This window comes from Crocodylus porosus, unplaced genomic scaffold (assembly GCF_001723895.1).
Source record: "Crocodylus porosus isolate Cpor-Errol unplaced genomic scaffold, CroPor_comp1, whole genome shotgun sequence".
Taxonomy (NCBI): Eukaryota; Metazoa; Chordata; order Crocodylia; family Crocodylidae; genus Crocodylus; species Crocodylus porosus.
The window spans coordinates 56,793,865-56,820,614 of NW_017728886.1; the positions used below are offsets into that span (position 1 = coordinate 56,793,865).

General features: G+C 39.6%; 1 protein-coding gene across 1 annotated transcript in view; it reads right to left on the reverse strand.

Annotated features, from left to right (window-relative positions):
- Positions 1 to 26,750, reverse strand: part of RAPGEF5 (Rap guanine nucleotide exchange factor 5) — a 256,006-nt gene that overhangs the window by 24,411 nt on the left and 204,845 nt on the right. Inside the window, exons 12-21 of the mRNA XM_019534471.1 lie at positions 26,094 to 26,172; positions 20,276 to 20,420; positions 16,989 to 17,086; positions 15,251 to 15,281; positions 14,287 to 14,365; positions 10,957 to 11,106; positions 8,349 to 8,446; positions 6,313 to 6,435; positions 5,142 to 5,320; positions 1,337 to 1,427 (exon numbers count right to left, since the gene is read on the reverse strand). Of these exons, the coding sequence (XP_019390016.1) occupies positions 1,337 to 1,427; positions 5,142 to 5,320; positions 6,313 to 6,435; positions 8,349 to 8,446; positions 10,957 to 11,106; positions 14,287 to 14,365; positions 15,251 to 15,281; positions 16,989 to 17,086; positions 20,276 to 20,420; positions 26,094 to 26,172 (1,073 nt within the window). The remainder of the gene's footprint in view (positions 1 to 1,336; positions 1,428 to 5,141; positions 5,321 to 6,312; positions 6,436 to 8,348; positions 8,447 to 10,956; positions 11,107 to 14,286; positions 14,366 to 15,250; positions 15,282 to 16,988; positions 17,087 to 20,275; positions 20,421 to 26,093; positions 26,173 to 26,750) is intronic.

A 26,750-nucleotide genomic window follows, 5' to 3' on the forward strand; every position in this document is an offset into this window, starting at 1 on the left:
CCTCCTACAACATTCTCATTCCCTATGGAAATATAGACTAGTTGAAAGTACTATACGGTGGATACAAAACTGGTTAGATCATTGGACTTAATAAGCAGCCATCAATGGCTAGTTGGAAGGAGGTATCAAGTAAAGTTTCTTAGGGGTCTGTGTAGGGTGCAGTATCATAACGTCTGCATTAATGATTTGGATGATGGGATTGAGTGCATGAGTAGCAAATTTGTAGACAACACTTAAGTTGGGTGGAATTACAGAACACTCTGGAAGGTAGGGCTAGGATCCAGAAAGTCCTGGATAGATTGGATAAATAGTCGTTAATCAATCAGATGAGATTCAACAAGGGCAAATGCAAAGGCATACACTTGGGATGGAATAACTGCATGCACAAACACAGGGCTGGGGAATGAATGGCCAGGCTGCAGTACTGCAGAGAAGGATCTGGAGAGTACAATGGAAGAAGCTGAATATGAGCTAACAGTGTGCTCTTGTTACAAAAAAACCCAAAAGCACACTGGGTTGTATAAATAAGAGTACCACTTGCAAATCAAAGGAAGTGATTCTTTAACACTATTTGGCACTAGGTGAGGCCTCATCTAGAGTACTGTGCCCAGTGTTGGGCCCCACACTTCAAGAAAGACGTGGACAGATTGGAAAGAGTCCAGCACAGAGTAACAACAATGATCAAGAGCCTTGGAGGTAAGACTTATGAGAAAAGGCTAAAGGAATTAAGGTTCTTTACCATGGAGAAGAGAAGACTGAGGAAGATTGATAACAGTCTTCAAATACCTGAAGGGTGACTACAGAGAGGATGGACATGAGTTTTCTCTGTGGTCATAGGGAACAGGCTAGGATCAATGCCCTCAAGCTTCACCAGGGGAAATGTGAGTTGAAGATTAAGACGAATTTTCTGACTGCGAGGGTGGTGAAGCATTAGAATAGGCCACCTAGAAAAATTGTGGAATCTCCTTTCTTGCACGTTTTCAAGAGCAGGTTAGACAAACACTTGGCTGGGATAGTTTAGTCTCAGGAATGATTGTGCCTCAAGCAGGCATCTGGACTAGATGACCTCAAGAGGTCCCCTCCTAGCCCTACTTTCCTAATCCTATGATCTTCTTTAAAACTTATTTATAACTTTTTCAAGGCTTAGTTTGAATTCATTCAACTTCTTAGGTGGTAAAACTTTACATATCATGCCAAAGCCCGTATGCTGACTTCCTCTTTCCATTTGATTTCATCATGGAAAGTAAATTTTTTTTTAAAAAGATCTCACCAATTTTTTTTTTGTGTGCACTATGGAGTTTTGACAAGATCTGAAGGCTGCAGAGATATATCTTACCTCCCAAGTCTGAGACAGTCGGCTGACAGATGCAGTGTTGAGACCCATAACAATAGCAAAGAATGAGTTCAAATTTCTTTGAGCTTTACAACTATAAACAAAAACAGAGACATTCTGATTACGGTCCTCCACATAACAGATCATTAGAAGTATCCTAAGTTATCAAGACCAACCTCCCTGCACTAATGCAATATTGTCTTCTACACTAAACTTGTTAAATGTCCAATTTTGAATGCTTCTAATTCAGGTAGGGGTGTCTCTAAGTAAATGTTTACAGTAAACATTTCATTGTCTAATCAACCTTATGGTTAGGGTGTTATTTTTCTCCCTTGTTGTCAAAACCTCATTTTCCCTTTTCAATGCTTATTTTTTAATATATATTGTTAGTTGTCCTTTGGAGTCCCCTGTGGTTCAAATCCTTGTCTACCATCCAGGAGACCTAGGTTCAATTCCCAGACATTTATGCAACTACAATCATGGAGGCTCCAAATATCAGGACTCAGTCTGGTTTTTGGAATCTATCTCAGTGGCCTAAAGGGAGGATGGCAGGTCTGGGCAGCCTCCACTCCTCCAAAAAAAATCTTGCCCAGGCATATATGCATCAAAGGTCCGAGTGGCCCTCATGCATACACCATGATCCAGGAGGACCAACAGTTGCCATTAGTTGTCCTTTACACATAAAATAATTCTTTGCCTTTTACTGTAGTGGTTCTAAACATTTTTAGGCTCAAGGCACCCCTGATAAGCTCAAGACACACATCAAAAAATCCCAGCTCTTAGTTTCCATTTGTTTTTTTGACTACAGAAAAATAATAGAATTCAAGAATGACCACAATTGGACAGAACGTTTTTATCACTAAGATTCCTTTTTTAAATCTGCTTTTTTATTTTGTGAATCATGTCTGCACACCTAACAGTGCTAACAATGCATGGCACTCTTAAAAGATATCTAGACATGGAATGGTGTGTGCAAAACTCCAATTCTGCCCTTAATTTGGCCACATCTGTGAGGTTACTATCCTATATATGGAGACAGTAGCTGCTTACTTCATCTTTCTACAAACTGGAAGAGCATTTATTTGCAATACTATCACATTTTGACCTTGTCTTTAATTTGTCATCTGTTATCATCTAAGGACCTCTTCCAAGATATTGCTTCTTAACAAACAATCTCTCATTTATTTATTTGATATTAGTGTTACCTAGTGGTATTACTTTGCATTTATCTAAATTAAATCTTTCTCCATTGTTATTTGCACATACCCTTCAACTCTTCAGACCATTCTGTATCCTCTTTTTACTCTCCAATGGTTTGCAATCTCTCATTATTCGTTATTGTCCACTAATTTGATTAACGTTCAATAGTCTCCAAAATTAATTATTAGGTTGTAGAGGCCCCAATACCTATCCCTGTAGAATTGTGCTTAATACCTCTGTAGTTCAAGCTTTATTATGAATTATAATTACCTGTTTGCCTTCAGACCAGAGGCAAATTTTTAATCACATACTAAAGTATGCTCTCCAAACAATATCTTTTCATCTCCTCAAGCAGACTGTCAGACAAGACTGTATCTAAATCTGACTATGAAAATAGGTATAGTGGGATCCTGTTTAAACTAACTTAAGTACATTATTAGTCCCTTTGTTTTCATTGGGACAAGTCATCAGAGTAAAGTACATGGCAAGTATCTGCATAATACAGGACTTACATACTGGCAGGAGCTGTCTCCTGCAGTTCTGTGCAAGCCTTCCATTGATTTTGAAGAGATTTAGATCAGGCACTATAACCACTTACCAAACTAGTAACTGTATCCCTCTATCATGATCTGTTCTTTTTAAACCTTACTTATCTCTATCATTAATCAACATTTCACTTGTAAGTGAACGTATGTACAGATTTATTTCCTCAAGCAAATACTTGATAACTATATTACACTCTCTAATCAATAATTCTCTATATTTTGTCTATTCTCCTTAAACGCAGCTTTTACAGCTCCCCTGTATTGCCAGAATAATGGTTCCTTACATCTGTGTTAACATTGCTTTTATAAACTAGAAATTATAGGCAAAAAGTAAAGAAATCCGTGTTCTGACATCACACACACTACTATCTGCACTGTTGTCATTAAAGTAAAATCCTTCAATGTATTTTAGGTGTTTTCTGGGAGACTTAAGTGAAGCACATAGGCACCAAATATGGGGCAATATGCTCTAGCCCTGTGTTTACCCAGCTAGAGCTGAGGGAGCTGTTAGGTCAGATTCTGTGCTGTGTTCAGCATCTGAGAGCAGAAGAATAGGGGCAGGCAGAGAGCTGGTTATAGCGCCTTAAGACTCTGCCACAATTAGAATTAGAGCAGTCTGGGCATGCTCTAAGTTGAATCAGCCAGTTAGAGAGAGTACAGTGCTCCAGCCACTACCTTCTCCAACCCCAACATTTGTTCTGAAGTCAATGAGATACAATAATGCCATTTTTACAAAATCGCTTTTCTTATAAAAACAGCCCTTGAATGAGAGATAAGCTCACCTAAATCTGAATTTATATCTTGGTGCTCAGAAGCATTGATAATGAAGAGATAGATGTCCGATTCTATTTCCCAACCCATTATATTTGGTTTCTATAGCTTTACATTCTTATTCCATAAAGCAGATGGAATTAACTCAAGTCACAGCAACCTTTTCTCCTGGAGGCAATTATATCCTATTCATGTGAAATAACTACAAAACTTTTCTAGGAATGCAAATCAGTGCTATTGTGGAAGCCAGTGAACCACATGAAATCAATCCTTTCTGACATAATCACACCAAACTTGTAACTGATAAGCCTGGAAATGAATGTGTTGCTGGATTGCACATAACTTGCAAAGCAAAACAAATTGTGAGCAGCATTATATCAGATTATCAGAATACACTTCACCAAAGACATTGGTTCAGTGTAAAATGGTCCAATGTTATATTACTGGCTCTCATGGAACAAATTAAATTAACTCATTTGCTGATGAGAAAGATGTAAGAACAAACTATTCATTTTTCATTAACATGACTACTGAAATACTGCAATGACCAAAAAAGTAGTGGGAAACAGACAAGAATGGTTGCATTTGTTTAAACTGTTTCATGCCTGTATTGGCTACTAAAAAAAAAAGTGATTATAAAAAGATGAAGTCTTTGTGTATAGTACGTATTTGTTTTCTCTTCCACAGACATACATTAAAGGCCAGTACTGTCAACAGTTGAACAGAAATTAATTGTGCAGTATTCTAATTTAAGGTTGGCATCTATGACCGAAACTGTGAAGAAGTAATTTCAATATAAAGCATGTTCAACAAGATTAGATGGTGAAATAGCCTAAGGCAACTAGTCTTTCATCTCTGGAGACCTAAGGTTAAGATAAATATTGAAAATTAACTTGGCTCACTAAGGACCCTGATGAGCAACAATACAAATCTCAAATTTTTAAAATAATTTGGTAAAGTTGGCTGTCTCTGCTGAGGACAGATCTAGGCTGCAACAGCAGGAATCTTGCAGGTGCATGGGGTAAACTATAGGGGAAATTTGCATACTATACACCAGTATTATTCCTGTTATTCACGGGGTGGGGGGGTTGTGTGTGTGTGTCCACGCATGCATCTTGCCTAGCAAATTCTTCAAGACTTTGAAAGGTAAACAATACATTACCTTTTACCACTCCCTTGCCTTCCTCCTCCTCCCATCCCTTCCCCCACTAAACAAAAAAAAAAAATGGAAAACATAAAAAGAAAAAGTATATTGTTCACCCATGGCTTCCACTTTTAACTTAGCAACTTACTGGGCAGCAATCTTGATGAATTTTTTCACTAGTTGTACACGTTTACAGAGCTGGCTGCAGAGGAGTATCTCTGTGGCCACCCAGAGTTGAACTTCATTGCATCTTTGAAGCAGAAGACTAAGATTCACTGTGTTTTCACCACTGCCCTGCCTGCTGAAGGTGAAATATATCAGCTCTTGCTGGAAGACAAGTAATGTATTATTAGGGCCTTTTTATAAAAATGCCAGTCAATCAAGTTGATGTTATTTTAACATATATTTCAAATACTTTGGTAGCTAATAGTTACTACTTATATGAGGATTTTTTAAAATGACTGATGACCAAAGCTCAAATGATTCAGGGTTAGGTTTAGTTTGACAAAGTTTAGAGGCTCAGCAGAATTTGCAAATGGACTGCACATCTTGCAATTTATGTTTTTCTTGTGAGATTTCCTGCAGTTCTGTCACAGCTGGAAACACAACAAGAACAGTCTGTCTCCCCCAGTATTTCATCATTTCTGGTTCCAGTCTGAGAAAACTCATATCTGAACATTCCAGTTCTTGAAAAATGTTCATTCCAAGTGCCTTCCTAAAATAGTGAAAGCTTCAGCAAACAAGAGGAAGGGGAATGTTCTTTTTGTTCCCTAAATAAACTCTCCTTTCTCAGCTTTAAACAGTCTAAAATGAACAAAAGAATTCCCTCCTGAAAACATATGAAATAATATGAAATCAAAAGGGCCATCAGGCTTTTCAGCTGATGATACAGTTCGATTTCCATTTTGACTTTACCCTTTTCCATATGATTTCCTTGAGAATTTTGGATTGAGATCAGTGCTCCCTCTAAGCTGTGTGGCATGCACGGCCACACAGGCACGTCTGGCAGTGCAACATAAGCGCGCCTGCACGACCGCGCACACCACACAGCTTAGAGGGAACGCTGAGTGTGATTCAGAGGGCCTGTTCCAAAGCCTACTGGAATTAAGAGAAAAACACAGTTGGTCTTGGAGTAGGCCTAAAATCAACTGTGCCAGTTTGTTTCTTGACTCTTACTTTATAAATGGTGATTATACCCAACTCAATATATTTGCCTCACTTCTCTGTTAGGAACCTGTATATTAATTTGTAATGACTTCTTGCATTGGTACCTTGCATTAAAAAAGAAAACAACCCCCACTAAAATTTCTGTTTCTTACCTCATGAATTGAATTAAAAAGATTCCAGTCAAAGTTCGTTAATTCCAAGGCAAGATCCCAGGTGTTAATTCCCAAAATTCTCACAGACCTTTGTTGCAATTCTTCATTTTCAGCAAAAGGGTTCTAAATCAATGGACAGATGCAAAATGATCCCAATCAATTCCCAAGTGTTTTGTATGGAAATAGCTACTGTGCTGAGGTAAAAAAACAGCATCAAAACAGTAATCTTCCATGAGTGCACTTAATTTTTTTAACCCTGTTCAACTTCAATGAGTTACTGCCTATTTAAGAAATAGCCTAGGAAACAGGACAGAATGATCAATGATTTCTTATTGAATTAGGCCTTCAGTCTCTCTATAAAACCTGATTATGACCAAGCAGTCAACTTAATGAAAGCAAAATCCTTGAAATCACAATGGCCCACAGTCTGAATTAATGCACTAGCAAGCTCTGTATTAAAAATAAAAGGAGAACGTTGTGTTAACACATCAGATTTATGGTAAATGCATATAACTCCCTGAACACGAATTTACAAATTCCACAAGAATGTCCATTTTATTGTGAAAAATGGCCTATATTAAATGCACTTGTCAGCAAATGGTAACAAAATGTAGGGTCTGATTCATGAAACATACTTAGCTTACTGAGGGGAGCCTACTCACACTACTGCTGTTAAGGATCATTTGCTACTTTCATTATAAACTCAGATTTTCAAAGGTTTACACTTGTTTTTTTTTTTTTTTATCAACCTGAAATTTGGTGTATGAGTCATCTGCCGAGATGAAAGATGGTTTTATCAGTAAGCCATTATTTTGGTATTACTTCTTTTTTTTAACCATTTACAGCAAATTTTGTAATGTTTATTATGTAACTAATGAAACTAGATTGGTTGTCACTTGTCTGCACTGAAAGCTTTTGCTAGTATTAACATTTTAAAAGGTGGCTATGACACAGTAGATAATGTGGATGTTACATTATAATGATATCAGCATGTCAGTTTTAAGGGATACACTGATCCCATAAAATGAAGACAGACATTTCTCACACCTAAGACAAATGTACACATCTTAATGATAACTGGCAATGTATCAAAGCATTTGGGGGTGGGGAGGGGGGGCAGGAATATACACATACGCTGCTAAACAGTTGAAGCATGAATTGCAAATTATGCCCATGACCATATCACTTTGATGTGAAGTTTCATCATGCCATGAGTTGCTCTGGAGTGTCTATTTCCCCCTGAGTTTCAAGCCACTTCCAATGGCTGCTGTGTGATCCTAAAGATGACTACCACCCCAGGAAGCATGGGAAAATAACAGTCCCCAAGTTCAGCAGAAAGCAGAAACTGCTATTACGTACTGGCCTCACAAGGTAACAGAGACACAAGGAAACTAGACTACTTCTGTCATCTTCTTTCATCTCCTTTCCTCATCCTGACCACACCTCACTCCTTGCATACCCCCCTCCCTGGACGGGGCATAATTTGGCTTCTAAGGCTAAGCACACAGTCAAACAGCTGGAGGCTGAATCGATTCAGTCTTTGCAGGTTAATTTAAGATGCAGAGATTAAACTGAGAAACAACTGCATAGACATTCACTTTTGATTCAGGAAATGCAGCCAAATGCCTGCAGTGGCTCAGGCCAGAACCTGGGGGGGTGCTAGACCATGGCTCTCTAGAACATAGCCAGCATGGGCTGTGTTTGCTTCCTCTTCCTGCTGCCCCCAAGGTCTCCAGGATTTGCAGCCCACAATCACAACATCAGGACTCTGCAGTGTTGCTCATCACTTCCTCTTCCTGCTTCTAGGTGCCTCTGGGATTTGTAGTCCACAGTCACAGCCAGCAGTAAATTTTTAGCTGGGCAGGGCAGTTCTGTACTCAGGGGAAGGGAAGCTTTATGCCCGTCCCTAGCCCCAAATCCCACCTGGGAATTTAGAAAACTTAACAATACAGGTGTCATTTCTGAAAAACCTGGTGTCCTCAACAGACACTTAAAGTTGAACAATATGGAATTCTAGAACATACAATATTACTTACCAACGTGTCATTCAGATCTTTTCGGTAGACAAACATACGACTGGATGACTCAAGAGATTTTGAGAGAGCCAGATCATTTGGTTGTAGCTCATGTTTCTCTTTAAGATATTAAAAAAAAGAAAAAATGGAAAACCTCAGAAGAGTAGTATACATGGTATGTAAACAGTAAAGTAACATGTAACAAATATTCCTCAAGACACATCTACTTTATTAACTATAATAATGTACACAGTATTAATAACTTACTAAAATTGTTCACGTCTACCCATCAGAGATGTTGTTCAAATAGCATCCAGCAAATACAGTCAAGGCAGCATTTCTGTGCAGCTGTATTAGGGATGCACAGCATTTTCCAAGTCCATGAAATAATGAAGTCCATGAAGTGTCTTTTGTTTAGCTTTTATGGATTTCAAGAATAGAAGCAACTAAATCTAGTCCAAATTCCTGTATACCAACAAGCCTTTCAGTTTCATCCTACCACCCTGCTATATATTCCAGGTAGGTTAGTAAGACTGAAAAATTTCAATTCTCAGTAGACTGAACTGTTGTGTGCTAGAGGCATCAAGTATCCAGATGATCCCTGCAGGCAAGTCACACCCCCAGAAAACAAAAGCAAAAACACCAGACTAACTGCATCAGGGGGGAAAAGCTTCCTTCCTGACTCCTAGAGGTCACAAGCTGAAGACCTAAAGTATAAAATTGACCATAGTTAGTGTCTTAGCACAGAGCTGCAAGAGTTATGGGTGCAATGAAGGCAATGAAGACAGCTTTATATTTCCCATGGTCCATAAATGATGAGGATGCAGAGGAGGTTTCATAGATTTACAAGTGGCAAGGTCAGAAGGGCATCCATCATGGCTATCCAGGCTGACCACTTGTACACATTAGTATCTGGATGCTACTTGAACCACTAGTTATAAGATGTGTTCCCCACCACCCCACACCTTGCCTGTGCAAGGTAATTTTGTATGAAAAACATCCAGCTTTGTTTATTAAGTAGTTTGATATAATCTACATTTACTCGTTAATGCTTATATTGCTGCCATCAGTAAAAGATGCAGCACATCTCTAGCTCATGCAAATTTCATTACATAAATGCATATATAGATCACATTGCTGACAACATACAGCAATCAGGGCAGCTTATTTCTGGTACATCTGATTAATTCATTCCACATTAATGAGTAACAATTTTTTACTTATATTAATGGACAAATTATATTCCCATTGTTAAGTTTTAATTATTTTTTAAATTTAACAGACAAGGGGTAGTTATCATCCTAGTGATTCCTCTCCACATATGTGCTTGAAAAAGTCCTTGGCTTTCTAAACTGTTAGCTTATGAGCTGTTGATTTTCTTCAGCTATTGAGCCTAGCTGGACAGCTATCCACAACACTTATTTAGCAGCAAATCTAGCCTCCCTCCTAGATAGCTGCCCAACCAGACTGGAAGAGAAGTAGAATCACAGTGGTTTTGCAGTGCTGAGAAAGCACTGAAGGTAGGCCTGAGTACATGCAGGACTAAGGCAAGTTTTTTCTGTAAATTCAGTGGATTCCCTGGCCACATCTCCTACTGGGACACTGCAGCATGGTTTTTTTGATCCAGGCTCTAGACTTGTAGGACAGGAACCTGGCCCTGAAGACAGTTTATCTGGGTTCCACATAGAGAGCTTGGCATTTCACTGTCAAATCAGATATATAAATAAAAGTGCCAATATTTGGTGTGAATTTTATTAGCTTCATAGAAAAATAAGAAGCATATTGTGTATATGGGATCCAATGCTCAGCTTCAAGGAAGCTATGCCAATTTGTATCTGTGGACAATCTAACCCACCAGTTTTAATCTTCTCTTTAGCCTTTTTGTATGGCTTCAGCTTTTTTTTTTTTTTTTGTATGTAGTTAAAATGCCTCCTTTGTATTCAATGAACGTATGAGGATAAGACAATGAAGCCAAACAGCTTTACAAAGACCTGGAGACCTGATAGACGCCAGAAAAAATGATGGAGCCAGGAAGGTCCCTAAAATAGAGATCACAGGCAGAAGCTGATTTAAAAGAGACAATAACCCCTCTTTGTTATTAAGACTAAAATAATACATCAACCCTCACTCCCCCTTTCCCATTGCTACCAAGTTATAAACTAGCCTCACATCAGAGAAAACATCCTATGGATTGATTTGGATATCAATATTTCACAAATTCTTCCCACTATAGAATAGTCATTACTTATCCTGTCAAATGAAGGAGTCACTGTGGCACACAATGCTCTTTGTCCTCTTTTTAAAGCAAGCAGTACCTCAGTGCCTCCCCAAATTAATTCAAACATGAAATTAGGAGCTTATCTGCAGGAAAGCCTTATTACATATTTCTAAACACTGGAAGTCCTTTGCGCTCCAGTCCTAGTGAGAAAAAATGCAGTATCCAACAGAATCCAAGAATTAGCTGTTGTCATGGAAACCAATCTCTAGTAAGCAGCTCCTTATTGTTACTACAGTCATCCAGCTGTGGACTCATAGGGAACAGCTATATTTTTGTGCCAGAAAATGTCAACCATCTTTTTATAGATGAATCAGTAAAAGGTTAGGATTCAGATGAATGAAAATTATTTACCACCGGAGAATGTGACGACAACTAGAGCCAGGTCCTCCTCTGCATGCTGGATCTTTTCTGCTACAATTTTCAGTATTTCCTGAGCTGAAGCAGATACTTTAGTTTTCACACTGACATAGGAATGTTCTGTTATGTAGATACGGCAGAAAACTGAAAAAGAAGAAAAATGTCCACAAGTAAATAGAGGCACTCATTAACAGGAGAGGTGGAAGAATTTAATAAATAAGATAGTGGCAGTGCCTTGGCTGTGATTGCATTTGACAGTAATCTTTGACAGCAGGAGCTACTACTGCTATACACTGACCTACAGGCACACCAAAAACTCTTACAAATATCATCATTCTTCCTTTGCCCTCCTCCTCTCCCTAGGAAATCACAGAGACATAATAAAAGATAGTGCAGTGTTTCACCAACATACAGTTAAATTTTATTGCAGGGATTTACTATAGAGCAAGCATTCTCTAACATTTTAATTATGGACACTGAAACTGGTTTCTTCTTCCTCTCTCTTGTTTGCAAGCTCACCTAGTTTTTACATTTTTTTTTTTTGCTTACTTCCTTTCAGGATCAGAAGAATCACAATTCTTCCTCTATCCATTCAACCAACCAGTTTGTATGATAGCCATCAAAAACCTTCATGTTACCACTGAACATTCAGGGAATACCCTGTCAGCAGTACAATTAGTTTAAATAACAATCCTTCCTGGATGACCTGCATCTCTTCTGTAAGGGGCAGATTTGGAAGCATCACAAGGCTAGAACTTTCAAATGAGATTATTTCTGTAGTGGGAACAAAGACTAAACTTTAGGGTTTATGACTGAACACTGAGCGAAATAAGAGATTTAACCACTCAGAACTCTCAGTACCAGACCCTAAAATGATGCCCATCTATTGGTTCAGTCTTTGTTTCTGCTAAAAAAAAAATGAGCTTTCACAGAATTTCAGCTTTCTAGTTTTTCACAGCGCTAATCTTACCTAGGCATGTGGTAGAATATAAAAAAGTAAACCTGGCAGCAGACATGTATAATCAGTATCTCAAAACTGACAGCATCTGTCAATGAGATCACCACCAAAGGGGTCTTATTTTGTACTCACTTCATTAAACATTTCATTTACCTACAATTTAATCTTTTTTTCCTGCAGACAGGCTGCAACAGAAAAAAGGGAAACAATCTATTCTCTCCTTCAGAAATGAGATTTCTTCATCTTCAGGCTACAGTGGTTCACTAGTGTCATCTAATACTGTATATATTAATAAAAGGGTTTTAAAGTCAAAAGGTTTGTGGGACAGGGACAGAGCTATGCCTGTATGCATTGTTTAACAGAGAAACATCCCTATCGGTATTTGTTTTCAAGTGAAGGAAAAAACAGATGGAGGAGGAGAAAAAACCTTAGGCTTTAAAAAAAAAAAAAATCCCTTGTCAGTTGATTTAAGAATTCATGCTAGCCTGTGTGTGTTGACAGACAGTAAATGAGGTGTTCAGCCTGTGGGCAGCATCTTCTCTCAGAATGAATGAAAGTCATGAAAAGGTACATGTGTCAGACCGCATGTCGGACTACCAACTATGAAAGAATAAAAGGAACTAACAGAAATACTTGGTTTCTGTTTCTTTCTGAACAGTAAGATATGACCTGCCTACAATGTTCACTAGGAAAACCACTGGTTTTCCTTTTGGCTGAAATGACTTCCTTTCTTCCAGGCTTCTCACCATTTAGGGAGGGGACAACAACAGCAAAGGCATTACTAAAAAACCTCACAAAAACAAAAAGAAAAAAACTGGCATACATGTCCCTTATTTTAAATGAAATTGGAGTGGCTGGAGGTTAGTTGCTCAAGCACTGTCAGTTTTACAGCCTGCTGAAATTCCCTTTCCCCAATTTGTTATAAATATCAGATCTGTGATCATTATTGCCATGAACCACAGATTCCTGAAATTCAGAGGCGCAGAATAACACTTAGAACCAAAGGAAGGGAGATGTGAACTAACTTGGCTTTCAGCCACTTTGGCATCTCCCCCAACACCCCCACCAAAATCCTGGACTCTCCCAGGGCTGAGACCTACAGCATGTTACAGACTGCACTAGAGGTCTACCAGCTGCAGCAGCAGCCTCTTTGAGCTGCCCTAGTGCTCAAAGAGCTACCTAAAAACTCCATATCACTATATTTTGTCTACCGCTTGACCCATGGGACAATTGACCCATTCTGCCCCTGACATACTGAGTGCACTAAGGCCCTGAGGAGGAGGCTCTCTGACTCAGTTCCTATTCTGATAGAGAGAAGACAGAAGTGGAGCTCTCAGAGTGGCTTGACACTACTCTAGGATTTTTATGTCATAAAGGGGCCAGAACAGGAGCGAGGATTGCATTCAGTCTTTTTAACAATTTGAAACACCAATAAACCTATATGACAGTCCAAAAGACTGAAGGTGGATAACGCAGGGTAACCTTCGAGCGCATGACAGAAAAACACTCCCCTTAATATTTAAAAGATAGTTATCATGGTCATTACTTGCCCATGATCTGACAGGCACCTGGCTGGAATCACATGATACCAGGTTTGGTGACCCTTTTCTTGCCTACCGGGGCAGAGGGTCAGACTAGATGCCCCACTGAGGTCCCTTTTGACCCTAGAATCTATGAACTAGCGGTATATACTAGGAGTGATTTATTTGAGAAGGTCCCAAGTAAACAGTCTCTCAGGTTGCTCTCTGTTTAAGTGCATGACTCTTAGTGTCTCTGCCTATGCTCCAGTTAACACAAGTCCTCTCTCTCCCTTCCCTTAAAACCGCCAATGCATTATAGGATTGTGGCTGTTTCACTTTATTACTGCATTACCAGCAATGAAAGAGAATTGCATTTCATAACGGATGACATTAAAATGAAGTGGCATATTGCACTCCATCTGCAGTGTTGGAAGAGAGAGGGTTATAACAGTGGCTACTGGAAATCAGTAGATTTTGACCCATCTCATGTGACAAGGGCATTAACCTTTTGCAAGCTGCCTGTATGTCAGGTAACTGAGGCCAGGAAATAAGATCCACTCTTCTGCCACTGAAAGCCACACACTGGAGGAATTGATGCTAAAATAAAATAAAAGAGCCCCTGAGACTTCATTTTACTGATGAAGCCCTACATAAATCATGAGAAAGAAACGCATTCTTGCAGCATCAGATCTTTCTTTCCTTGTGGCTCTAGGTTCTTGTTCAAAAGCTGTGAGTTTGTAATTGAAAATATACCTTAAGGGCAAGCTTTTTGTAGAAATAGACTTGTACCAATGTTTAGAGGTGCTGTACTGAGCTTTCCCTCCACTACCCTTAAATCATACTTACTTTCCTCTGTTTCATTCACAGTTCCTCTGTGCTGGAGCCAGTTCTCTTTGAGACTGAATTGGTGGAAAAAGGCTTTATTCTATGAGGGGTTGGGAAAAAAAAAGAACAATGAATGTATGTGCTCCCGCCCTTCAAAAAGCAATAACCACGTGTACCATGTCTTATGTAAACCTGGCCAAAACATTTTTCTAGGAAATCCACCCATCCATTCTTGGATAAGTGAACTGGGAGTTGCCTTGTTTAATAACAGAGATGGGGAATTCTGAGGAAGTGAGACATGTCTAGGCTCAGCAATGTGCACATTTCAGGGGACTCTGTAATCATGTTCATAGTTCATCTCTTACAAACTGTCCTAAAAAACTAGTCAATTGGCCTACTTAGCAATTTCACTACAATCTCATTTTCTGCCTTCTACACTTCCACAGTAACATTTTTAAGCATATTACACACTTCAGCTTCCATCTGGTGAATTTCATGAGCAAAGCAATTTGTTTCCATGTAACTCTTATGTCAACATCCCCTTTTATATCTCTTCCCTCTAGTTAAATAGGCACAAATGCATGTTTCTTTCTTTCTGTGTCCCTGTCACGCCACAAGCCCCTTTACTTTGATTGACTACCTGACATCAGCAGTCAATGTCTTTGCTCACATCTGTTTGCCAAGGTCTACTTGAATTCAAACTTATATTTATCCGGCCAGGCAGGGGCATGCTGCTGGCTCTTACTGAATTCTGACTTCTCCAAATGATAACATTGCAGCCACATTTGGTTAACCCACATGGCTGAAACCAGAGCTGCGCTGCCAGGAAAAAAAAAAGCCTTTTAGCAGCATTGTAGGTCTAGACTCATGATGGGTCCTGTAATGTTTTTAGTTACTAGTCATTTTTAATTAAGGAGAAGAGCTAGGTGAGGGAAGTGGAGGTTCTAAGCTACTACGCTAATAAGATATATGAGCTCTGCATTACCTTTCTATGAGGCGAATATTCATCTACAGTGCTGAAACAAAAGGGAGAATTCAAATTACTTTCTTTCCAAAGATGAGAAAAAGCAATTACAGCCATCAGAGAATTTATAGCATCACATAGTCACTACTGAGTGCAAAACTCCTTCAGTGGAAGCCAAATACCTTAAAATAGTAAGCATTTCATAACAACATCCCTAAACTGCTGCACTAGAAGCCTCAGGACCAGATCTTCAGTTGGTAAAAAATTAAGCTAATGGTATCATGCTGATTTACATCAGGTGATATCCTGGCTCTTTTTAATGACAAAAAGTATCACCTGTCCAAATAAGTACATGCAGAGTTCTTGATAATTTGGTTTGCAAGGAATTTTTACACTTTAACGTGCAAGCACAGGAGAAAGCAGGTCCCGGGGGTCAGCTCAGTCACACTCTTGCCAAGAGTTCTGAGACTCATTTCCATTTCTGTCCCTGACTTTTTGGGCCAAGATGAGAATTGATATGTAAAATAGTGTAAGTTAATCTCCCTTAACCTCAGGCACTCGTATTCATGACAGGCTTGTCTGTACATGAACTTATTCAGGACCAGCCATTCTTGTATTATTCTATGTGGACACTATTCTTTGCTAATACTTCCTCCCAGTTCAGGCTGAATAGAACCAGGTTGCTCTTTTTCTGAAATAACAGCATCTGCGAGTGCAGATATTTAGGCTGTTCCTGAATAAATTCCATGGGTAGAAAAGCCCATTAGGCAACCTCAGACCTACTGGGCATTTATACACATACATTTTTGTCCCGTGACATGTTGGAGATCCGCCGCTTTGGAGCAGATTTGATTAATTAAGTCTACTCCACCCACCAGCTGATGCAAACTGTGCTGTGCCACATGCAGGTTGTATAAGCAGCGAAATGCATGTCAGCACTCAGAAAATGGTGGCAATGCACTATTGAACTAAAATACCTATGTGCACCACCACCATTTTCTCAGCGCTCACGTGCATTTCATCACTTATACACCTGCGTGTGGTGCAGCAACAGGTGCTTTTCAAAGTGCCCGGCACTGCAGCACTTATATGCGTAAAAATGCCCGCTGATACCAACTTACCAAGCATACCCCATTACAGGAATGTAACAAATCCTGGCTATATTCCATATAGCCACTGACTACACACATTTTGAATGGGAACTATGTTGCAGGCCTCTTCTAATTACACAGAATTATGATTGCAAAACAGAACTTTCTTAACTGACAAGAGTAACTAACTATTTGCTTTTACATTATTAAAACCATGCATATAGTCACATAATTTGAGGTGAAAATGAATGTCATGGTCTAGTTTGATGCTGTAGAGACTTGCTATAAGAATCACTCCTAGCAATAAGCACTTGTCAGTCAAAGCCCCTCCCACTGCACATAACACTATACATTTTATACCGTAGTATATACCGTCACTTAAAATCACAGATTACTAGTTCACACCCACATTTTTCCAGTTTACTCAACTTTAGTCTGCAAGATATCTCACTGAAATCAATGGGAGCAATTGTGGGGAAAGAGACTACCCAACCAACGTGAGAAAAGATGGACTGACTCGCCTCATGTAAAAACAAAGATTATTTCTGCAAACAGAAATGTCTATTTTCTTGTATTGGAGATGCTCTATTTAACCTTTTGGCTTTCACCCAAGTGCTATAAAATTACAAAACAATACATAAAGGACTAACCAAAAAAGCATTACTTACTGACGACGATGCATTCCAAGTATCTTTTGAAATTCTTTCAGTTCCTTCTCAAGTATGGGATATTCATACACATCATCTAACACATTCCTGTATATTGTCTACAACATGAAACCAACATTAACAAACATATAATGACTGAAACATTAATATTGTGTACATTATAGGAACAGTTTCCATCAAATCTAAAATTATTCTATAAAAATACAGCATGTTTCCATTTAAGTATCTGGAATATGCCATATCCATACTGGTTTGGCTGATAAGGATATATTATTAAGTGTGAAGATAAAATCACACCATCCATCAAAACAATAACATCTCTATTAAAGTTAGGGATTTTATAATTTTCTTTTTGCATTTGCATAAACTAAATTATACCAGCCCCAAACTCTCTCATACACAAATAACAGAATGATCACAGTCTTAAATTAATGAACAAATAAATCTTCTATTCTTCCTTTTTCAACTTCCTTCATATCATTATTCAAACTCCTTTGAGAACTTCAGCTAATTATTCAAGACACTTGCCCTCATATATAAAGGTAAACAAATTATATTGGCTTTGATGCCTGAAATCATTACAGTAAACAGTATCTCTTTGATCATCTATATAGGTCCAGAGGTTTAGATATAGCTCCCCCTTGCCAACAAACGGAAATCATATGCTGAAGACCTAATTATCTGCCTACTTTTAGTCAGGCTTCCACTTACATATCCACAAAACGTGCGACAAATTTTGGATTTCAAATTTCAGGCACTGGTTTTTGTAGGTGCAATTTAAGTCATATAAACATTATTGCTGTCATCATTATTGTAGCTGTTGTTATTATTGTTATTACTATTTTTATTATAGTAGTACCTAGAGGCCACGATCAGGGATTGGGGACCAAATTGCATACCACATACAAAGACTGCACTAAAAGGCAGGTGCTGTCCCAGACAGCTCATAATATATGAATAAATTTAGCAAAACTTCAGTATACAATTGATATATTTTAACGGTGCTCAACCTATTCAGTCTTGCAAGCGCTGGGCCGGTCTGTGGGCCATTTTGTGGGGCAGAGGAGGTCCTCAGACTTGTTTTAGCAAAGGGCTGGAGCATGGGGGAAGTTTGCGAGTGTGATTGAGCACTCCAACCCAGCCCCACGTCAGATCCAGCTGCAGAACCACCCCATGCACTGGCACAATCCAACACGCAGGGACACATCATTCCAGACTGAGGCTCCCCACATGTCCGGGAATTCAGTGGCGAGTGAATGGTGGTAGTACTAAATGCTGTGACTCTGGGACTGGCTGCAAGCAATCAATACTGTCACTGCTCCTTTGTTGATAAATGTCCAGCCCTGAGGGAGTAAGGCTGTGTGAAGCTTCAGGTGCTGATTCAATTCAGAGGAGATTCAGCCCAATTCAGTGGTCGAATCTCCGAATCAAATTGGGAGACCAATAAAAAGATCGAAATTGATTTGGAAAAGATTCGGAGATTTGGGCAGTCCCCGCTTACCGCTGCTGGGAGCTGGACCCAGACTCTGTGCTGGTAAGTAAGAGGCGGAGGAAGAAGGGTGATGGAGGGAGTGGGAGGGGACCCCCACCAGGCCAAATCCCCTGCCTGCTCCCCCAGATCCCCTGAGCACCTTCCGAACCCTGCCCACTCTCCCAGCCCCATCAATGGCTGCCCTGCCCAGCCCCAGCATCCCAGCTCTTTTTAAAAAAAAAAAAAACCCCAAACCCCACACTCACTGGCTTCTGCAGCGGCCGTCCAGGCTTCTGGGGATTTGTGGCAGAGCCCTCCCTTCTCCCCCTCCCCCAGCCTGGCAGGAGCTGGTGAGTGTGAGGTTTTGTTTGTTTGTTTGTTTGTTTTTTTCAAAGAGCCAGGACACTGGGGTCGGACAGGGCAGCTATTGACGGGGCTGGAAGAATGGGGGGGGCAGGGTGAGGCCTGTTTGATTCAGAAATTCAGCTGATTCGGTGGTGGCCGAATCAATTCAGGACAGTGATTTGAATCACCAAATTGAATCACTGTCCCCCAAATCAGCTGAATCCAGATCTGAAGAGAATACTAGCTGCTTCGCTCAGGCCTACTAGGGAGCCCCACAGGCAGAGTGAGACATCTCCACAGGCCAGAGGTTGAGCACTACTGATATAACTGAACCCAACTTCTAGTATGGTATTACACATGTGATGCCCCTGGGTAGGAGCCCCAGAATCCCTGCATCCATATGCAGTGCACCAGCCACAAGGTATTCAAGCAGCAGAGAAGCCTGAAACTGCCTCTGAAAGTTCTTAAGATTACCAGATGTGAACTACACATGACAAAGAAGGTGCCCCAGTAAGGGTAAAGAGTCGTTCATTAGGAAAAGAGAGGGATCTGAGGCACCTTTCCAAGAGAATTGCCTCCCTCTACCAGAAGCTGGAAACAAAAAGATCTGAGCAGTCTGATTTTAGTTGCAAGCAAGGTACCTTTGCATTTAGAATGAATTCATTCAGAGCAAGTGCAGTTTTATTTTCTAGAAATGCATAATGTAGCCATTGGATTATTTATTTGTACCTGACAAATACTGCAGCAGTAGGGGCCAACCTTTCTGGCAGGTATGCCGTCAAATTAATCCTCTACTGTCCCCAGATGGCATGCTTTCCCCTGCCTGATTTGCTGCTCTGCTTTCTGGTCCCTGCCCAAGCAACTGCTCTGCTTTCCGTTTTCTGCTCTGTGCTCCCTGCCTGATTGGATGTTCCGATTTCTATTCCCTGGCCTCTCTGCTACTGTGCTGTCTGTCCCTTCCCCAATCGTCTGCATGCCAGAGACTGCCCATGCCTCTTGTGGCACCTGTGTCACAGGTTGGCCACCCCTCGACTACAGAGTAGGTTTTCAGGTTTTGGCTGAGGCAGGACTTGGAGAAAGGACAACAAAATGCTGCCACAGTCTTTGTTATTTGGGATACGGATCTCTGGAGGTTCTGGACTAACAAAGATGATCGATATACTTAAGAAGTTTCCTTACCTGTCCATTTTCTTCCTTCAGATGACCAGTAGACTTATATAGACACTTATACTAAATTCGGTGTTTGGATTTAATGCTTATTTTCAGGGCATCACACAACAAATTTCTAAATCTCAACAAACTATCCCTAAAGCACTGACAGAGGACTGAAATGGAAATCATTGGACTGGTATAAAGAAAATTAATGGACAAGGTATTTTACGCTTTATATTTCTGTGTTTTTCTTTAAATTTGGGCTTTAAGACTCACAAACCTATTATTCAAACAGCAAAGTTTATCAATATTGCAGTACCTTTAAAAATTGTTTTAAATGTTCATCTTCATGCAACCAGTCTTTGTAGAGAGAAGTCCACTGAGACACCAAATGCAAGACTTTTCGTTTTCTACAGGGAACATCTGAGTTTTCTTCTTTGCCTTGAAGGTTCTTAGCACAATAGGTACAATAAGTTAAGGAACAAAAACCTGATGCGTCACTGAAACTTAGACATTAAGAGACAGAAAAGACCTGTTAGGTCATCTTGTTCATTCCTCTGCAAGTGAAGGATTTTTCTCTATACCCTATAGTCTTAAGTGCCTTATCTTGTTCAGGTTAGGAGCTCAAACAGGGTTTTCAGCTTTTAGGAATGAAACGTACAGTAATAAAAATGCCAGTTCAGCCTCTGTGCTACCAGAATATACTTTTTCCCCCTTATGGATTAAGGAGACAATTCTATAAAAAGAAAACCAATTTAAAAGGAATTGCACAATGCTGAGTCATGACTTTTCCATAGAATTTGGAATGAACCACTCTATTGCATAAAGATGCCAATGTGAATTATTGTACAAAGCAGGACAATGCATCATTAAAAGCAAATAAGAAATTTCGAATGTAGGAAGGTTTTCTGCTCCCATATTAGGTAATTAGCAGAAAGAAGACATTGTTATAAAAACAGTAGGTTCAACTGGCAACATTTTTATCTACTTCCAAGGTAGCATATTTACTCAATTATAAGATGAACCCTCACACGTCAACGTGGAGAAAAAAGCCCCTAGTTTTACATTTGCATACATGGAAACCTCATTAAATACACTGTCTATCATTAAACTGCTGCTAAAACCAGCATGTGCTTAGTAATGGAAACTAACTATGAAGCTGATTAAATGCAGCCAGCACTGAACAAGACTATAAAACACAGGGCCCATATTGAGCAAACCTACTGATACAACCCTACCACAAGAATAGCCTAGCATAACCCATCTGAATAAGATATATGGTAATTCCGATTGTGCTCAGCCCCCCACAATGCTGACTCCTTTTAAGTCAGGGTGAGCCACTGCACTAAACACATTTTGACTTCCTCTTCATTCCCACAGCTGAGCTATGCCTTTCTTTTCCATTTCCAATTATTCTGGTTTCTTCACCAGCCTTGAATGTCTGGTAAACATTGCAGGAAGAAAAGCAAATATGGCAGGTGACCAGTTTGGCTTAGCAGAGAACTCTTTGGTGAGCTTAAACACAAAAAGGAAGCTTACAAGGGGCTTGGACAGATAATTTGGGAGAAGTATAAGAATATTGCTCAGGCTTGCAGGGATCAAATCAGAAAGGCCAATGTGCAACTGCAGTTGCAGCTAGCAAGGAACATGAAGGGTGACAAGAAGGGTTTTTACAAATATGTTAGCAACAAGAAGAAGGTAAGGGAAAGTGTGGGTTCTTTAATGAATGGGGGAGGCAACCTAGGGACAGACAATGAGGAAATGGCTGAAGTACTCAGCGCCTCTTTTACCTTGGTCTTCACAGGCAAGGTCAGGTCCCAGACTACTGCACCGGGCAGTGCAGTTTGGGGAGAAGGTGAGTTGCCAACAGTGGTGAAAGAACAGGTTAGGGACTATTTAGAAAAGCTGGATGTGTACACGTTCATGGGACCACATACGATGCATCCAAGGGTACTGAGAGAGTTGGCTGATGAGATTGCAGAGCTACTGGCCAGTATCTCTGAAAACCCATAGTGACTGGGGGGGGGCTCTTGGACGATTGGAAAAGGGTAAATATAGTGCCCACCTTTAAGGAAGGGAAGAAGAAGAATCCAGGGAACTACAGACCAATCAGCCTCACCTTAGTCTCTGGAGAAAGCATGGAGCAGGTCATCAAGAAATCTATTTTTAAGCACTTGGAGACGCTCAGCATGGATTCACCAAGGACAACTCATGCCTGACCAACCCGATTGCCTTCTATGATGAGACAACTCTCTTTGTAAAGGTGGGGAAAGCAGTGAACATGACATACCTTGACTTCAGCAAGGCTTTTGATATGGTCTCCCATAGCATTCTTGCAAGCAAGCTGAGGAAGTATAAGTTGGATGAATGCACTGGGCTGGATCATTGGGCTTAATGGGTAGCGATCAATGGCTCAAGGTCTAATTGAAAGCTGGTATCAAGTGGAGTGTCCCAGGGGTTGGTTCTGGGGCTGGTTTTGTACAATATTTTCATTAACGATCTGGAAGATGGAATGGATTGCACCCGCAGCAAGTTCAAAGATGACACCAAGCTGGGGGGTGTAGTAGATACACTGGAGGGTAGGGTTAGGATTCAGAGTGACCTAGACAAATTGGAGGATTGGGCCACAAGAAATCTCACAAGGTTCAACAAGGACTAATGCAAAGTCCTGCACTTAGGAAACAATAATCCCATGCACCACTGCAGGCTTGGGACCAACTGGCTAAGTAGGAGCTCTGCAGAAAAGGATCTGGGAGTTACAGTGGACAATAAGCTGGATACGAGTCAACAGTATGCCCTTGTTGCCAACAGGATGGAGCTAGACTGTTCTCAGTGGTGACAGATGACAGAACAAGGAGCAATGGTCTCAAGTTGCAGGAAGGGAGGTTTAGGTTGGATATTAGAAAAAACTTCTTCTCTAGGAGGGTGGTGAAGCACCAAAACAGGTTACCTAGAAAGGTGGTAGAATCTCCATCCTTGAAGGTTTTTAAGACCCGGCTTCACAAAGCCCTGGCTGGGATGATCTACTTGGGGATGTCCTCCTTTGAGCAGGGGGTTGGATGAGATGACCTCCTGAGGTCCCTTCCAATTGTAATTTTTTATGGTTCTGTGATTCAAACAGCACCAAAGTGGGCCCCAAACAGTTCACCCAGGATTTCTCTGTCATTCCCTCTCTTAGCCTGTTACATGTAATTAGTGTGGCCCCACCCTCCATGAGGTAAAGCCAGACCAGGTTGCTCTATGCCTCATCTACATATACATTTTTTGGAAGATCCCAGGACTTATGACAAAACCAACCAGTTCCAGTGATTGGCTAATTAGCACATGGATCCTTTGTGGGGAGTAAACACATATACTGAGCAGTGCAGAGCTATGGGGTCACCGTGGTTTGAAATGTTTTAGACTCTGCTGGGGCCCAGCCCAATGAACTATATGCTAGATCGTGAATCTTTTGTCTTTGGACTAATCTCACACATAATTTGTACTACATATAAGTAGGTATAAAAGTGCCACTTAAAAGTGTGTTTAAGGAATACCTGTGGTAAAAATTGTAGCAGTTTTAAAAAGAATAACATGCATCAATTCTGAATTAACTGAATTGCTACAAGCATGTTTATTTCCAAGTCAGTGTTTCCGAATTTGCCTCTCACTTCCATGTCACGTTCTTAGGAAGAGCAGGAATCTGACAGTAAAGGGGGGTGGGGGGATGGGAAGAGACTATAGGGGGAAGAAATTGAGAAGCAGAGAATGAAAGGGCTACCTGACCACCCCAGGTTTATTTTCCCTGCTGTAGCAGTGGGAGGGAGGCAAATCAAGGCAACCCTCCAATAATTAGATTCTATATCCAGAAATTATAACTAATTTACACATTTTCCAGATATAGAATCTCATTATTGGGGGACAGTTTTATAATCAGGGTTATATTATATTCAAATAGATACGGTAGTAATAGCAATGGGAAAAATCCCTACTTTACACAATGCACTTATCTCTGCCTCTTACCTATTTGCTCTTCCCTCAAATATAAGAATCACTTATTTGCATATTTCACATAGAATCTTATAAAATTAAACTCAATCTCTTTTTATAGTTATGAGTTCAGTCAAACTCAATCCTTAACATGTGGAGATAAGTAAAAAAACATGTTTTTTACATGTAAATGGGAACAGCTTCTATATTGTATCAAATGATTAACAGAATGGTCATTGTAAGATACACAGCATACATTTTCTCCTTATCACATTTAAATCTATTAATTATACAGATGTGAATATTTTTAGGAGCTGCTGATAACAAAAAGATGCAGAGTGGGTAGGTTTTGATTTGAATTTTTAATGGCATTTTGTAAATGTCAGCAAAACAGAGAGATAAACCTTAAACAAAAAGAGTCTTTATTAGAGCCATCCGACTGTTTCTGTGAGTTTGGTATCCTGTGGCATACATCTTTAACTACTCTTTTAAAAATTGTATAATCCATTTTTGAGGCAGTCGGAATATTAACTATTCTTTTCATCTAGCTCCTCTTTAAATTCTCTGTTGTTCTGATATATACAAGGCATTCATATTTGCAGAAGGAAGAAACGGTGATTTAAGCAATTATGATGAGACATACTTTCTATAAAATTTTAATAACTGTAATTCAAACATGAAACATAAAAAAGGGATAAAAACTAAATTAATGTGCAAGTATAATGGTACACAGGTATGTCAGATGTGTAAATGTGCATTTGTAGATGTGATAAGAAAAACTGTTGATTTGATGTTTGCACTGATAAGTAGTAAAAAAGAAATACAATATTTTCTTGCTGCCCTATTAAATTTTTGTATAACAATATTGTCCTCAATTATGTGATCATATGCTATTACAAGAATTCTACACCAGACATTTTTTTTCATTTGGAATCTGGCATATATAATCACATTAAACATCTTTAATAATAACACATATAGTTAGAGCTCTTGTGGTATATTCAACCTTAGAGCTGAAAATCTTGACTTGTTAATGCATAGCTATGCAATCCCAATGTTCTCTTAATATATTTACAGGGTTGTGTTTGGGCATGTCCTTTACAGATATCGGAACAAGGGGAGTGAATGAAATGGAACACCTCATCTGAAATCTCTACAATTTTGAGGAAACTTGGATCTAAATCTGGAGTTGAAATTTCAAGGTTGAATCTCTCTCTTTCTCTGTAATGGACCTGGACTACAATACACATCTAGACATGCTTGAACTTTGGGAAATTTTAGTTCCAATTTTCCCACTGTGGCACATTAAATGACATGATATAGTGGGAAATATGCACTGCTATTTGTTGTGCTATTTCCTGAATTCCAAGAAAATGAATGTCACAACCAAAGATTCATCTCAGGCAAATATTCCTGCAACACAGTCCCAGAGATAATACTGTGTGTGGTGGGGGGAAGGAGATATTTTTAAATTCTATCTAAGCTTCCTTTGTTTTTGATTATTTGGCTTCGTAAAATTATTTCACCTTTTCTGCTGTCTAAATACATGCGCTGTTAAGATGGTGTTTCCTTCTACCTTTTCTTGGTAGTGGCATGCAGCTAAGCTTTGGAGGGGACAAAACTAAATGTGTTCCCTACTTTTGACATCTATGAAAACTGGATGTATTCTCTACTAAGCAACTCTTTGAAACTAGTACATACTCCCATAACCACTAACATAAACCATAGATATAAAAAGTCCCTATCTCAGTCTTGCATTTAGCCGCCATCTTAAATGGATCAATATTTAAAGAAACATTTTCAACATAAAACAAGGACTAGGCAGACTCTTGTTCTTAAGCAAATACATATTATAAGTGAGAGTCTGAAGGCAAGTAGAATAAGCCATCCCTCACAATGCAAACACCTTGCACAAGGACCAGGAACACTTGATGTTGTAACAAAGCTTTGAATTAATACCAAAGACAACAGAGAAAATGAAAAAATCAGAACTCTTCCCTGTCTAAATCAATCCATAGAGCTGTCTGAGTACCTGCAGGCAAGAAGACTAGCCTATTCCCTTGGAATGATGTACCCATCCTACGCGTCTTGGAGCTGTAGGAGAGCTTGTACCTCCTGTTGAAAGAAGACAACAACCATACATAACTGTAAATATTAATGAAGGATATTGCCTCAGCAGTGCCTGGCACAGGTCGTCTGTTGTCATGAAAACCGTGTATGTGAGAAGGAAGTCATCAAGTAGGGTCTCTGTAGAGGAAGACAAAACAATCCCAAGGCACAGGAAGTTAGAGAGATGAGTTGGAGGTCATCTAATCCCGATGGCTTGTAAGGCAGTAATAGGAGCAGAAAGAAAATTAAAAAGGCCAAGAATTGTATTACTTATTTAGAAAATCTAAGCCTGAAATAATTCACAGTATGCTGTCCCCAGTGGGGTGAGTTCTTTAGTTCACAAGAATACCCATACCATACCATTTGACTTACCTGTAAATCAGAAAAGACTGAGATTTATTTTTGGCATTAAGCCCTTTTGATAATACCATACATTTTTTTTAAAAACAGAAGAGAAAAAAATCACATAACTTCCTTGATGGATCTTTTCTGAGCTTCGAAGATTTGCAATCATGCTTGATCAACCTGATAACTCGTGTCCAAAGCACTTTGTTAAGGAGCTATGTTAAGCCATAAAGAAGACAGGGGACTATCATCAGGCTTTGGAACCTTTCTTTTGCAGTGGTACTTGTGCTGTAGGTTGATAGCAATCTTATACCATTCTCCTAAACTGGGAGGGTATATGAAATAAGATGCTGGTCTCTGACCAGTCATTA